Source organism: Geospiza fortis, unplaced genomic scaffold (genome assembly GCF_000277835.1).
Source record: "Geospiza fortis unplaced genomic scaffold, GeoFor_1.0 scaffold206, whole genome shotgun sequence".
NCBI classification, from domain to species: domain Eukaryota; kingdom Metazoa; phylum Chordata; class Aves; order Passeriformes; family Thraupidae; genus Geospiza; species Geospiza fortis.
Window position 1 is genome coordinate 3,851,451 of NW_005054311.1, and position 14,723 is coordinate 3,866,173.

Sequence of the window (14,723 nt, forward strand, 5' to 3'; positions counted from 1 at the left end):
TCTCCAGTTTTTTTGCTTCCTCCTATGTACACATGGAAGTATGAGGGAGCAGAATGATGAGGGAAGGGGTGGCTTCTATTAGGTTTGCTGGTGACTTTTTGTGATGGATTCTTCCTGGTTTGCAGACCACTGCTTGGAAAACAGCCATGTAAAAGATGTTCTCTCAGCTGGGTTTGAAGTACAGCTGAGACCAGAAAAGACAGTTGTGACTCAGCACAGAGGCTCAGACACCAAAGCATGGTTTCCAAATCCACTGTTTGCCCACAGACCCAGCTATAACCCCACTGAAGCTACTGCTGGGCTTGGCTGAGCACAGAGCGCCCCGCCCCACACCCCTTCCCACTGAGATTGTCCTCATTTAGTAAAACAGTTAAACAAGTTTCACGTGCTTGAATACATGTTTCCTTTAGACCCACTGATGACAGTGATCACTTGTTTTTTGTGGAATGGAACCTTTTCTTGTGATACATAACTCATCAGCCATGCCCATCCCCCAGAGATGCACATGCATGTTTGCCCATGAGCCTCCCACTGAGCCTGGTACACACAGTTTTCTCCCTGAAAACTGCTCATGTGCATAATGTTTTCCAGACTATGGCTTGGCTTTATAACTAATTTAAAAACGAAATTAAATGTTTCTTCTCCAGAAGGGAAATTCTGCTACAGAAATGTGCATCATGCAGTTGAGACATTAAAGGTTTTAATATCCGAACTCCATTAAATGAATTGTTTTATCATTTGCAGAGGATTCATTACTTTCTAAGAGGCCTTTTGTCAAATAAGCATTTTGCAAACTAAGCTAATCAGCTCTGTTCCTGTTTATAATTCTCCCACTACAAATATTTATAATTTGTCCTTCTGCTTTCCTGCCTGTCTAAGCACAAGCACATTAATTTTTTTCTGACATGCCATTTCTTTCATACATAATAGAAAATCATAAACTCTCTGTAGTTTTTTTCTGTAGGCCACTGCAGAGAGTTGAATAGGACCAGCAGGAGAGACAAAGGGCTGTGCCAGGCATGCCACCATATCCCTCCTCACTCATGTGCTTTTTTACTCCCACACCTCACCCCAATGCTGCCAGAAATGATGCCAGAAACTGCATCCCTTGCACTGTTCTTGTGGTGCAGAGTGGCTGGATTTGGAGAGAGGATATCTGGCTTGTTGTGGAAGACCACCTACCATGCTGGAGGTCTCCATGATGCTCCTGTCTCCAAAGTGGCCTAAGTGGCCTGCTGGCCCTGCGCCCAGGCACTGCAGGACAGGCTGCCATCAGCACACAGGCTCAACTACCCGCTGGCATGGCAGCCTGGGCATGAACTCCATGAGATGCCCCACCCCATGAGGTATCTGTGGCTGTCAGATGAGGTGTCTCAGAGCTGGCTGGCACACGGCCCTGCACACACGTGGCAGTCAGGAGCTGTGGGACAGGGCAGGGCATCCCCTGAGCAGGCCTGTCCCCTCCTCGCTGTGCCTCTTGCTGCTCTGGCATCAGCATCTCCCCAGGTGCCTTGGTGTCACTGGGTACCCCCTGTGCTCCCTAACCCCCTCAGTGTCCTCAGCTCTGCTCCCAGCAGACAGCTGGACTAAAGAGAGCTCCTGAGGGCCAAGAGCCCCAGAGCTTGGGCAGTGGCACTTGGGGTTCTCTGCTTGCAGGGGTACATGGGCAGCCTGACAGAGACCTTTCTGTACTGTGCAAGGGTTATCAAGCAGCACAAGACAATTAAACCTCACTCAGTGTGGAAAGCAATGCTGATGGCATTTGCTGGGGGGGCGGGCATGAGAAGCTTTTGTGATGAGAACAGGAATGCTGCTTGTCCCACCTGACTAACCCGTGTCTTAACTGTGCTTGTTGTTCCCAGGCGTTCACGATTCAGGGGCAGTATGCCATCCCTCATCCAGACGTGAGTCCAGCACATGTAAATTATTCCCTTTTTGTTTCTCTCCCTCTTATTTGTTCTGGGCAGCATTTGCTTTCTACAGTTAGCAATAAAGACACGGCCTAAGGACACCTTTCCTGACCAACATGGTCTCTAGCCAAGTGTTAGCCCAGCTACATCTCTTACCTTGTGTAATAATTGCTAGAAAGTACAATGGCCCAGGAACAAATGACAGTTATCTTGGTCTTTTTGCATGTGATATATTTGAGTTCTTTTAATATGTAATTCTACAGTAATTAGTTAATATTAACAATAGCCATTACATGTAATAACAGTAGAGATGTCATTTATAACCAGTTTGTTTTGGTTTTTTTTCTCTATGGTAGATTAGAATGAATGATTAAACCTTTTATTTTTCAATATAATTTTAATTAATCCAGTTTTAGAACACGTAAGATGGTTTCTCTGCTCTGAAATAATTCCATTTGATTGGTTAGTTCTAATTTCCCATCCTGCCCTGCAGTTGACCAAGCTTCACCAGTTGGCTATGCAGCATCCCCCCTTTACTCCCCTTGGGCAGACCACCCCTGGTTTCCCTGGTACGTACCCATGACCCCCTGGGGATGTCCTTCTTCTTAACAGCTTTGTTTCCCGTGGTCATTACATCATTTTAATAATAAATGTGGTCAATGACCAGCAATCCTTCTGTTTTTACACATTAATCTCTCTTCTTCCCTCCTGTACCTCTGTTACTGTTCCTTTCATCATTACTAAAACGTGCTTTGTTTGTTACTTTTATTAATCACAACTGCTTCATTTTTGCCCTTGGCTAAAAGCCCTGAGTTTCTTCTGTTCAGTCCTTGCAAAGTTATTGTGGACCATACAGTATGTACCAGTTGGTTCTGGGGGAAGTGCTTGGGCATGCTTCTTGTCCATGCTTTGGTGACATGGATCAGAGAGAAGCAAACATGGGAAAACAGTTTGTGCTCATGGCACAGAAACACCAATTAAAGAAACTATGGCATGCTGAAAGTTGAATTCTTGTAGAGCCAAATGCCTTGAGAGCATCTGTAATCATCACTGCTGGGACAAGTGCCTCACTTCCTACTAGATAACGCAGATATAGCTACAAAATGCAATGGAAATGTAGTTAAGGACTTAAAATTTGCTCCCTGCTTAATAAAGCTGAGGCTGAATTTTTGATTGAAGAATGAGAAGTCACTTAAGCCTGCAAATGAACATTTATACTGTGCTTCACAATATACATGCTTGGCATCTAAAAACTTCACAGAAGTGCATCTGTACTGGTACATGCTTTGTATGGCAAATAACATTTTATCACATACATCACAAATTCTATTAGCAACTTGTCTACTTGATACTCAGTGTGAAACAAGCTTGTGCAATTCATAATTGAATATAAACAAACAAAATTAGTCACTTTTTTATAGAATATTTACTTTTTGTATATTCTAGTTAGAAATTACTATTTTTGGCATATCTTCACAGATAATAAACACCAAAAAAAAACGAAAATAAGAGAAAGGTTCATGACATCAAAACATACTTTTGTTTCTTTGTGATGTATCTGATAAAATACCTACAAGTAATACTAAATGGCCTTTCCTAGCTTTGTGTTTTCCTTATTCTTGTCATTAACATCCTGCTCCTTAATCTTTTCCTGGTTATATTTGTGAGATGAACATTTCTGTAATGTTACTATGTGTTAGAACAGTAATTCCATTTTTCCTGAGCATTTTCCTTTTGTCCACCCAATTTACAAAGAAATGTATGTAGCTTAGAGGACTTTGTCCATTGCCCTTCCAAAATTACCCTTCCCAACATTTCTTTAGCAACTAATCCCACATATAATTTCCAGATTTTCTTAGGTTAATTTCTTTGTCCTTATTTTATTTTTTTTTTGCTATTTTTCATAAACATGTACTTTGTTCAGCTAATTGTTCATTTGACATCCACTTTAATTTTCCATATTCTAGAATTCCTAGTAGACAGGTCCAATTTCAGCCATACATTAATTTTTCAATTGATGTGTTTAGAGCAAGCTTTGGAGACTTGTTTTTAGAGGATACCCTTCATTTTCTAGAGGCTTTTTGTGATGACTCTCTGGAATCTCATGTGACATCTGTTGCTTTGATGGGTTAAAGGTTAATTAAAATAAGACTCATTTAAAATTAGCCCAGCCCTCTGAGTTTTGCATCCTTTGCTTTCTTTTCTGTTTCACTATCAGTTCTCTATTTTTCTTTGCTCCTTTCTTTTCTCGTTTTTTTTTCCCTCTCCTTTCTGTATGTGTCCTTCTTTAAAATTTCATTTGTTGTGTCTTGCCCTTCTTGCAAACAGCTGGCGTAACATTTTCCCTCTGTCCCCTGAATAGGACTGGATGCCACTACTCCAACCAGTTCCCATGAACTTACAATTCCCAATGATGTAAGTGGACCAATAGTCCGTATCTCTTTCTCTTCTCTTGCTCCTCTGCCGCCAGAGGGGACACCTCTGACCTTTGGCTGATCTGCAAACACCTGGCCCAGGATAAACTGTGCAGCACTCAGTCTGTGGGGAGGGGCCTGAGGGGTTGGTGAAATGCTGGATGGCAGGGCAGGAGTGACTGTCCCCTCTCGTGCCCCTTGGTGACAGTGCCACGGGGCTGCACTGGCCTCAGGAAGGCCTGGGCTTCCAAAATTCATCTCTCAGGTGGCACTGGCACGGGTGGTCTCAGCAGAGGGGCCAAAGGGGGTGGAACAATGTGCAGCCCCGTGTGCTGTATGTTGGGCTGGAGTCTTCGATGGCCATCTCTACTGAACCGCACATTTACCCAAGATGGCATTTTTCCTGAGCCAAAAAGCTACTTTGGAAATGTCAAGGTGCAGTATAAGGGTTTATTTAAAAAACAAGGACAAGGAACATTCCGCTCCAGCAGCTCTGGCTTGGTTGTGATCAACAGGCCCAGTGTCCATGAGCAACATAGTGCTGAATCTTAAAACAGTTCAAAATTCCCAACTGATATGCTGGGCATCACATAAAAATGCCTTCCCTTTAATTCTATTTCATTGCAGACAGGGTTGGGGTCTTTTTTCCATTTTCTTTAGAAATGAGTCCCTTGGAAAATGGAAGTATTTCCCTCCAGTAGAAAAAGCTTTGAAGCATGGGTGGGATCACACATAGCAATTATATTACTTAAGAGATACTTACAATATTGTGCAAGCCTTATTAAACTCAGTGGCAATGATTTACAGTAAGAAAAAGATACAGAACCACAAAGTGGAGGTGTGAGTGCTGTGATTCATTAAGCTTTCTGTTAGGTAAAAAATTCCCTGCTGATTTATCAGTTCCTGCTTTGCAACCAAATTCATATTAAGTTGAGAATTTTTTAGGAGCGCCTTCTTTATCCTAAGCACAAGTTTCCTAATTTCACTTTCAGACAAATGTTGTTCTTGCCACCAGAGTTGTAAATCCAAGGTCACTCTTCTGACTTACTGTCTTTTGAGGTTCATGGCAGAGAAAGGGAGGGAGAGAGTTGGCCCTGGGTCCTGTAGTGCCATACAAAATTTTTAAAAACCATCAGTTTCTCATCCCTGAGGTGTGAAATGCCCCAGGCTCAACACTGTCCATGATCAGTAAACACAAATCTGCCCAATGATTCTCATAGAAGGTTTTTATGGCTGCACAGTGTGCAAATTGCTGTTGCTGCTAAAGGAGCAAAGCCAAGGCTAAAATGGAGTGAGGCTTAGGAAGAGCCTGCAGGAGCTCTCCAGGTGGTGAGAGGAGTTCTGATGTTTGTACGGTGTCAAGGTGTATGTTAGAGGACCAGAAGGTCGGTGCTGCCCACCTGAGCCCTGTGTGCTCCTGTCTGTGTGTGCATACCCAGGGCTGCAGAGCAGAGGGAAGAACTGGCTCTTGTCCTGCCAGGAGCTGCTTGGGAATTTCACAGGTGCCTTCCCTGGGGTCTCCCAGCGTGACCATGCATACTGGTGTCCCATGTCCCCATCATAGCTGCGCTAGGGCTGCTGTCCAGGCAGCCCAGTGCCAAAAATGTATTTGTTTTTGTCAGCAGTGGTGTGACCAGCAGGACCAGGGCAGTGAATGTCCTCTTGTGCTTGGCTCTGGTGAAGCCACACCTCAAATGCTGTGTTCAGTTTTGGGCCCCAGAGTTCAGGAAAGACACAGTTCAGAAATTGAGGTGCTGGAGCAAGTCCAGAGAAGGGCAGTGAAGCTGGTAAAGGGTCTGAGCACAAGTCCCATGAGGAGCTGCTGATGGAGCTGGGGGTGTTTAGCCTGAAGAGAGGAGGCTCAGAAGGGATCTTATTGTTCTCTGTAACTACTTGAAAGGAGACTGTAGATGGGTGGAGGTTCTTCTCCCAAGTGAATGATAGGAAAAGAGGAAGTGGTCTAAGGATGTTGCACCAGAGGAAGTTTAGACTGGATATTAGGAAAAATGTCTTCGCTGGAGGTGTGGTCATACATTGCAACAGGCTGCCCAGGGAAGTGGTGGAATCACTATCCCTGGAAGTGTTCAAAAGGGCATCTGGAAGTGTTCAAATGGACATTGTGGATGTGGCACTTGAGGACTTGTTGTAGGGGTGAAATGATGGTGCTGGGTTAATGGTTGGGCTCCATGATCTTAGAGGTCTTTCACAACCTTAATGATTCAAAGAGAAATGAGGATATGAGGGAGACAGAGAGAAATGAGGCAGTGAGGGAGCAGGGTGGGAAGGCACAGGCATCACCAATCAGATGCTGTGTGTGGAGGGAGGTCAGGGTGGGAGAGGCAGTAGCAGCTGTGCACAAAGCCTGCGTGGGCAATTTGACTTTGCTTTCCCAATAAGCATCTCCCCGTCCCAGTTTTGATGGGCAGGCCGTCAGCATGGCACAGGGATTGTTTATCTGGCTGAAGGTGAAGGAAGCTGCAGGCCCTGGCACGGAGCTGCGGTGCAGCCCTGAAGCTGCCCATGGTTTGTCCCCTTCCTGCTCCAGCTAAGGGATCCCCTGCGCTGCACGAGTTCCACAGCTTTCTTATCATTGTGCTTAACTGTGTAAAAGTCCAGCACACATGAGAACACCATGAGACCTGCAAATACCCACATGCTTTGCAGCTACCAGAGAAATCAGTGTATGTGCTACGTACTTTTTACATACTTTTAAAGACCAAGATAATGATAAGCATACCTCAGTAAGAACATGATAGAGCAAAATCAGATATAAAGACAATGAAGATATGAGAGTTTAGCCTAGTCTACAGCAAATAGATATTAATAGCCTTTTACAAATTGCATAGCTTCATATTAAAATAAATTTTCCTCACTCCTTCTGGCATTTAGGCAGTGTCAGAAATTTATTTTTCTGTTATTAATAATTTCTGTAACAACATCATGCTGCTTTCTTCATACAATATGCTGACAATTGCAGGTTAATATGTGTTGCTCAATAACAAAGAGATACTGGAGAATAAAAAATATATATGTTTTACAGAAAGTTATTTTCCACATGCTAAAAGCTGAGGCTTCCCCTCCAAATAATGAATTCAGAAGATCTGCCTGTCTAGGTTTTTTCATAACTTCTGTGTAACTCCAAAAAGAGAACAAAGAGGACACTTCTCCCAGTCCATCTCAGAAGTCACCTTGGTCTTCATAGTATCTCATTTTGATCATCAAAGTCTCTTACAGGTGCATTGGTTTGCCTTTATTTTCTTGCTGGGATCTTGTCTGTTCTTCTACTGCTGCCCAAGTTACACAATATAAGTGTGTTTCACCTAAATCCCAGAATAAAGTGGCATAAACAGGTCCTTAACCTTAAAAGAAAGAAGAGATGGCACCCATGGGTGTAGATAACAGATGTCTTAAGATTTCATAAGTCAGTACTCCAAAACATCTATTGGAAGTACATGAATAGACCAATAACAATTTAAAAATCTGTATTATAAAAATTAGGCACATTTTGCATATATGTGGGAGAGGCAGGGACAAGCAACAGGAAAGCAGCTTGCCCCACAGAAAGCACCAAGAACATTTTAAGGCAGCTGTAAATCTGATCACTACTCCATAGAAACAGAAGTGTTAATCCATCCAAGATGGGTATGGCAGACTTGAAGAATTGCCTTTTTTTCCCTATGGTACGTCAAATACTTCCCTGCCAATGAGTGGGACCCACATGTGCAAAATGTTCTTGGAGTAGCCCACATTTTATCAGTTTTCTACATGGCTTATTGCAAAGTCTATTACTATGGTCCAGATTTTGCATTGTTATGGCAAGGAAATTTCTTAACATTATTATTGTTTTGTTCTTAAGAGATACAGATTATTTAGGCATCTTTTTCCAGGCCCAGCTGCAAGTTTGTAAAGAACTATAATCTGCCTCAGGAGATACTTCCCCCTATAGAGTACTCCGCCCCAGACCTTCTAGTTAAAAAACTCAAAACAGACCAACCCAAACCTGAAACCAGGAGTTTCAGCCTGTATCTTTCTGAAAAGAGATTGAAGAGTCTCATTCATGATGAGCACCTGCTTGCTTAACTAATGCAGAGGCTTTGCCAAAGCAAATGGACTGGCTGTGTTGGCAGCAGGGAACCAGGGGGATCCATGAGTACCTGTGGTCAACCCCTCTGCTCCTGACAGCAGATAGCAAGTTACAGAGGCTAATTCTTGGCCCTTTTTACAAGTACTGCATTATAAGAAAGGAAACTGATTCTTTTTCACCAGTGTTTAAAATCTTCATGTCATTTCCTGTGGCAGTCAATGCTCTGCAGCATTGAACTCTTTTATTAGACTCTGTCAGTGCTTTAGCATTACAAGAAAATTTATTTTTAAATATATATATGTAAAGATATTTTATTTTTATATTAATTACATATGTAAAGATATTTATTTTTAGATTATATATATGTAAAATATTATGGAGAAATAAAATAATGGAAGAAAGGTAGCTGAACCAGAGATGCCATAGCATATTGGGAGAAACTATCAGCATCAGTAATTTGGAGGTGGGAGGAATTATAGGAGACCTTCATATCCCACCCTTTAAGAGTCCAGACTCCTGACTCAGTTCTGTTTCCATTTGTGCCAGCAGAACTTTATCAAAGAACAGAGTAAAGCTAGAAAAAGGCAAAAAGCAGAACGTGTGTTGTAGGGTTGGTTTGTTTGGAGTTTTTTTGGCACAAGAAGAAATGAGATATGTTGAGGTTGGGGAAGACAGACAGAGGTGGTGTAGAGAAAGTGGAAAGAGAACCATTTTTACCTGATGCTTACAGATCAAGAAGGAAGGTATACCGGCTGAAACTTTCATGTGTAAAAACAAATGGTGATACTTAACATATCACCAAGCTCTGCAAGTCACTGCCATGGCCCTTGGACAGCAAAAGGAGAAACAGGTTCAAAAAGAAATTGTCAGGCAGATGGACTATGGAGCATGAAGGCAGAGATAGCAGCTACTGCTCAGGTGGTCTTAGGCCTTAGGAGGGGATTTGAAATACCAGCAGAAATTTTATTTTATACCTCACACTGGTTTTTGGTTGTTTTTTTTTTTCTTGTAAGGGTGGGTTACTGCCACAGAGACAGACTACTGGGCTTGATGCACATCTGATGTGAGCTCTTCCAGCCAAGTCTTGAGAGAGTCAAAATATCTATGCATATACATGTATATAGTATGTATATGTGTACATATGTGTATATTATAGATACTTAAAATACAAGTATTCCCAGAGTGGGTGAATCACAGAGTGGGTCAGGTTGCAGGGACCACAGGGTCATATGGTCCAACCTCCCAGCTCCAGCAGGGTCATCTTAGAGCACATGGCACAGGATTGTGTCCAGATGGTTCATGAATATCGTCAGTGAGGGAGACTCCACAACCACTCTGGACAACCTGTCCCAGTGCTTGGTCACCCACACAGTGAAAAGTTCTTCCTCACATCCAGGTGGAACTTCCTGTGTATCAGTTTTTGCCCATTGATTGCCTCTTGTCCTATTGCTCAGCACCACCAAGAAAAGCTTGGATCCACCCTCTTGGCACCCTCCCTTCAGATTCTGATATTCATGAGGTCCCCTCTCAGTTGTCTCTTCTCGAGGCTGAACAGGCTGGGGTCCCTCAGCCTTTCCTCATAAGAGAGGTGCTTCAGTCCTTTACTCATCTTTGTGGCCCTGCACTGGACCTGCTCCAGGAGCTCTGTGTCTCTCTTGTCCAGAGTAGCCCAGAACTGGACACAGCACTCCAGACATGGCCTCACCAGGGCTGAGTAGAGGGGCAGGATGACTTCACTTATTCTGGGCAGTGTTATTTATTCCTAATGCTTCCCAGGATCTCATTGTCCTTCTTGGCCACCAGGACACACTGCTGGGTCATGGACAGCTTGTTGTCCACCAAGACCCCCAGGTCCTTCACCACAGAGCTGCTTTCCAGCAGCACAGCCCCCAAATTTGTTGAATTTCAGACAGTTCCCCTCTGCCCATCTCTCCACCCTGTCGAGGTCCCCCTGAAGGGCTGCACAGCCCCCTGGGGTATCACCCTCTCCTCCCAGCTCTGTGTCATCAGGGAACTTGCTGAGCAGAACTCTGCCCCTTCCTCTGAGTCACTGATGAATAAGTTAAACAATACTGGGTCTAGTAGTGAACCTTGGGGGACACCACAAGTGACAGGCCTTCCACAGGACCCTGTGCCACTGATGATTATATTTATTAGTAAGTACACTATTAGACTACAGTGTATAGTAGGCTTGGTATAGTCTGTGGTAGGTTTGGCTCCTCTCCCAAATGCGCCAGAGGTGTTTGGATGCAGTTTGACAGGATTCCATCTCAGAGCAAGGCATCTCAGGCAGGTCTCTTTATGTAAAACCAAATCCCCATCACTAAATGTCCCTTGAACTTTTTCTAGAACACATCAGCTCTTGAATACTCAGATACTGCTCAAATTTCAGTGTAATAACATGTTATTACACTGAAAGGCATCCCAGAGAGAGCCCAAGCCACAGGCTGTGTCACAGCTTGCAGAGGGTGTCCAGACATTCCGTTGTCACAGCAATGAAGGGTGGCTTTGGAGAGCTTCAGGCTGAAGGTTACCAAACCTCTCTTCCAGACACCAGCATCACCAGTGTCCTTGACCAGTGTGGACTGAATCCTCACTACCTAACTCAAACTCAGCTAGGAGATGGCACATTCTTTGCACTGACCCACCTGGGTGACAAGCTGGGCATCACTGAGGACCCACAGCACATGCAAGTGGCAGCCCGCTGAGTGACCCCAGCAGGTGCCTGCTCTGGTGCTCTCCTCTCCTGCACCAGCTTCATTCCCTGCAGACCATAGAGGCCGGTGAGACTGAGGCATCAGAAGCAGAGGCGTAGGGATCCCTGTGCTGCTCACAGACAGCCAGTGCAGGCACATTGGTGTGTACACAGACAGGCCAGAGGCTTCCTGGTGAATCACACACCAGTCCTCTGCACTGACATGTAGTCACACACTCAGAGAGATTCCTTGGGATGAGGACAGGGAGCTCAGCAAGGCTCTCCTGTTGTAGCAGGATGGGAAATCCTGTGTGAGTTTCCTGCCACCCCATTTTTACCCCCTCGTGGTTGCTTCTCTTGTGCTCGTCAAAACTTGGTCTTTGCTTCAGCTTCCTGGGCATCCACTTTGACTTTCTGTTTGTCCCTGAGTGTGAAGCAAGGATTGCATTGGGAGGGTTTTCTTCTCTTGATAAAACATGTGGACAACGTGAATCTGTTTCTGGCCAGTTACTCCAAGTGCTACAGTACCACAAAGGGTAACACATCAGGGCCTAAAGCAGCAGGGAGAATGGCAGGGGAAGGGCAGTCTCTGTATCTTGGCATATCCTTCTGCAAAACTGGCAACATTATCCCAGCATCAACAGACCTGTAGAGCAAAGTTTCCATTTTCTACTCATTCTGGCCATGGCTGGGCTTCTCAGCACCCATCCTTCCTTAACACAGAACAAAACCCCCCTCCTCACCCTTACAGAAACCAAAACATCTCAGCCTCAGTTGCTGGCTCCGTGCCCACTTGCTCCTGGGGGTTCCCCATGCTGGAGGAGAGACACCATGGGACACACATGCACACACGCACAGAGCTCAGGCTCAGTTCTGTTCACAAAATAAGAGTTTTGGTAAGTTTCTGTGAAGGCAGGCAGACAAATTTCAGTATCTTCCCATGCCTGCTTCTTCCTGCAGTCAGAGAGCTGTAAATCCCACTGACTTTAATGCACAGTACCTCTCCAAGCAAGAGCCACATGTATCCAGGGAGGTGTAGGGCTGTCAGTGCTCTGGAAAGGTGCAGAGCCACACACAGCAGCTCTGGATGGGTCAGCCTGACTTCCAGCTGCTGCTCTTGGCTTGCTGCTGCCACTGGCAAGTGGTTTGGTTTTCTCAACATCACAGCATGCTGTCATTTTCTGCCATGGAGACAGTGAAATAGTCTTGAAACACCAGAAATAAGATACTGACTTAAAACCATGTAGCAGCAAAACTGGATCTAGAGGCATATGACCATAGAGACCATAGACTGCACCAGAGATTCCTTCCAAACATCAGAGCAAAAATATTTTTGTTTTGCTACTGAGCTGCTCATAACCATCTTTTTAGCAATACTACAGATTGCAGTTAAGTGGTTTTTGCTTGTGTCTGTGGCACTAATCTCAGTCTTTGTCCCGCTCCAGTTAATAGGCTGCATTATTGGCAGACAAGGCAGTAAGATAAATGAAATCAGGCAGATGTCAGGAGCACAGATCAAGATTGCTAATGCCACAGAAGGCTCCGCAGAACGACAAGTTACAATCACAGGATCCCCTGCAAACATCAGCTTAGCACAGTACCTCATTAATGCAAGGTAAGTTGGCTTTGTAAGTGATCATGCTTCTGCGAGATTGCTCTGTCTGCTCTCCAGCAAATGTCTGTCCTGGGTAGATCCAGAAAGTTGCTTTGCAGTGTCCATTTTGCATAGTATTACTCAATTCCTAATGGTTTGTAAAGCCTGTATCATTAGAACCTGGGTTTGCTGTTGGCTTACATGAAAAGGAGCTTAATCCCGTGCAATTCCAGCTACATGTTGAATGAAAAAGCTGCAAAATCTGAATACTCATATTAGCATCCACCTAAAATATCAGTGGATAAATTCAATAAAATGAAAATCATAAATTGTTTAGAGGAAAGACACTTTTCACAGACCCATTTTACTATCCTGAATGGCAAATATAGTGAAACAGATTGCAAAACAGATTTAATTTACCAAGTGGAAATTGCCATTCAGAGTTGATAAACTGACATTAGGTTGCTGAAGAGGCACAGGATTTACTTCTTCAGAGACAGCACCACAAATCTGTAAGAAGCATTCCCTAATGAGACAGGGTGAGACTATCTGCTTCTCCACTTCCTGGTCCCAGAATTAATGAAAGCACTGGCTGTTTACCTAAGCCATGGTGATGGCTTAGGTCTCTTAACAGTTTTTATATGATTATTTAGAAAAATATTAAAATTGATCCCACTTTTATTTGCAATTATGCAGAGAAGAAAGTGCAATGGATATAGTGCTGTCTCACAGATCTCCTTGTAAATGCTGGACTAAAGCAATATATGGTGGGGGAGGGGAATAGCTATGTATTTTATGGCGCTTTTTTTCTTTTATATTTTTCCCCCACACAAAATTATTGTGATATGAATCAAGCTTTGTGTTTAACTATGTTTGCTGTTAAGGTAGTACAAAGTATGTGATTTATGTGGGAGCTGCAGTCACAGCAGGTCTGTGGCTTCCTGTGGTCCAGCCTCCTCTCCATCCCAGTTTTGCAGAACAGCACTGCAGTGGTTGGAGTGGAGGAATGGGATGTTTGTGCAGCTCTGTGTTATAGCAGACAAAACCACTACTTTTCATATTTTAACACAAAAGCAGCTTCCTAAGGATACATGTAGGGGTGGCACTGTGAAAACTAAGATAAACTATTTCCAGAATCTTAAAACAACCTACAGCTCTTTTGATTTATATTCTTTGTAGCAAATATAAGTCACTTCCGTAAGCCCTGTAATCAAATAAAAATGTGTTCCCTCCTTTAACCCTTAAGGATATGTTCTTCTCTTGGTGTTCAGGGATTCCCCACACATCGAGACGAGAATAGACCCCTTCATTTTTAGTTGCACAAACACCATATGGCATGCATCTGGATCTCGGAAGATAACAATTTAGGATCTTGAAGACAGCTAAAGCATGCAAATAAAATAATGTACTTATTAATGGAGTTGCAGTGAGCTGCTCACCAGAGACAGAAATTCTAGTGAACAAAACTGTTTGACTCACTTTAGAAAAATCTGTGAAATCTCACACTTCTGTTGATCACTGTTTAATGGTTCTTGTGGTGGAATGGGATCTATATGAGGTCTTTTAACATACTTTGGCAAAGAAGAAAACTCCTCAGCAGTCATATACCACGGATCTCTATCTATACCCTGTGAAACCAGAAACAAAGTATTCTGTTCCTATTAAATTTCTAGATAGAAGTCATTTGTTACCATCATCTACAATAAACCATCTTATGTTATTATGTACCATGTGTTGGAACTGTATTTAGATGAAGTGACTTAATTTGTAAATGAAGACTCTTAAAGTAAATGTGTACTAAATTAAGCTGTAAGGTAACATAGGCAATTAAGGTGGCTTTTTCATTTTAAAAAGTGACGCTGTTCCAGACCTGTCCTTTCACATGAGATATTGCTGTCCAGCCAGGTGCCACCACAGCAGCAGTGTGAGTTCAGTTGCACTGGGGGAGGGCTGAGAAGCTGTGAGGCAGGCGGGAGCTTTGCTCTAGTGAGGTTTAGGTGCTGGGGCAGCTCAGAGGTGCAGAGCC

At 43.6% G+C, this 14,723-nt stretch overlaps 1 protein-coding gene across 4 annotated transcripts in view; it reads left to right on the forward strand.

Annotated features, from left to right (window-relative positions):
* Window positions 1-14,723, forward strand: part of LOC102043057 (poly(rC)-binding protein 3-like) — a 158,914-nt gene that overhangs the window by 138,460 nt on the left and 5,731 nt on the right. For 2 of the 4 annotated variants that reach the window (XM_031055624.1, XM_031055625.1), the window contains exons 9-12: window positions 1,863-1,919; window positions 2,404-2,479; window positions 4,273-4,325; window positions 12,549-12,718. In XM_031055624.1, coding sequence (XP_030911484.1) covers window positions 1,863-1,919; window positions 2,404-2,479; window positions 4,273-4,325; window positions 12,549-12,718 — 356 coding nt within the window. Of the gene's footprint in view, window positions 1-1,862; window positions 1,920-2,403; window positions 2,480-4,272; window positions 4,326-12,548; window positions 12,719-13,943; window positions 14,600-14,723 lie in introns of those variants that run through there. The other 2 variants (XM_031055627.1, XM_031055626.1) reach the window with 2 other exon arrangements.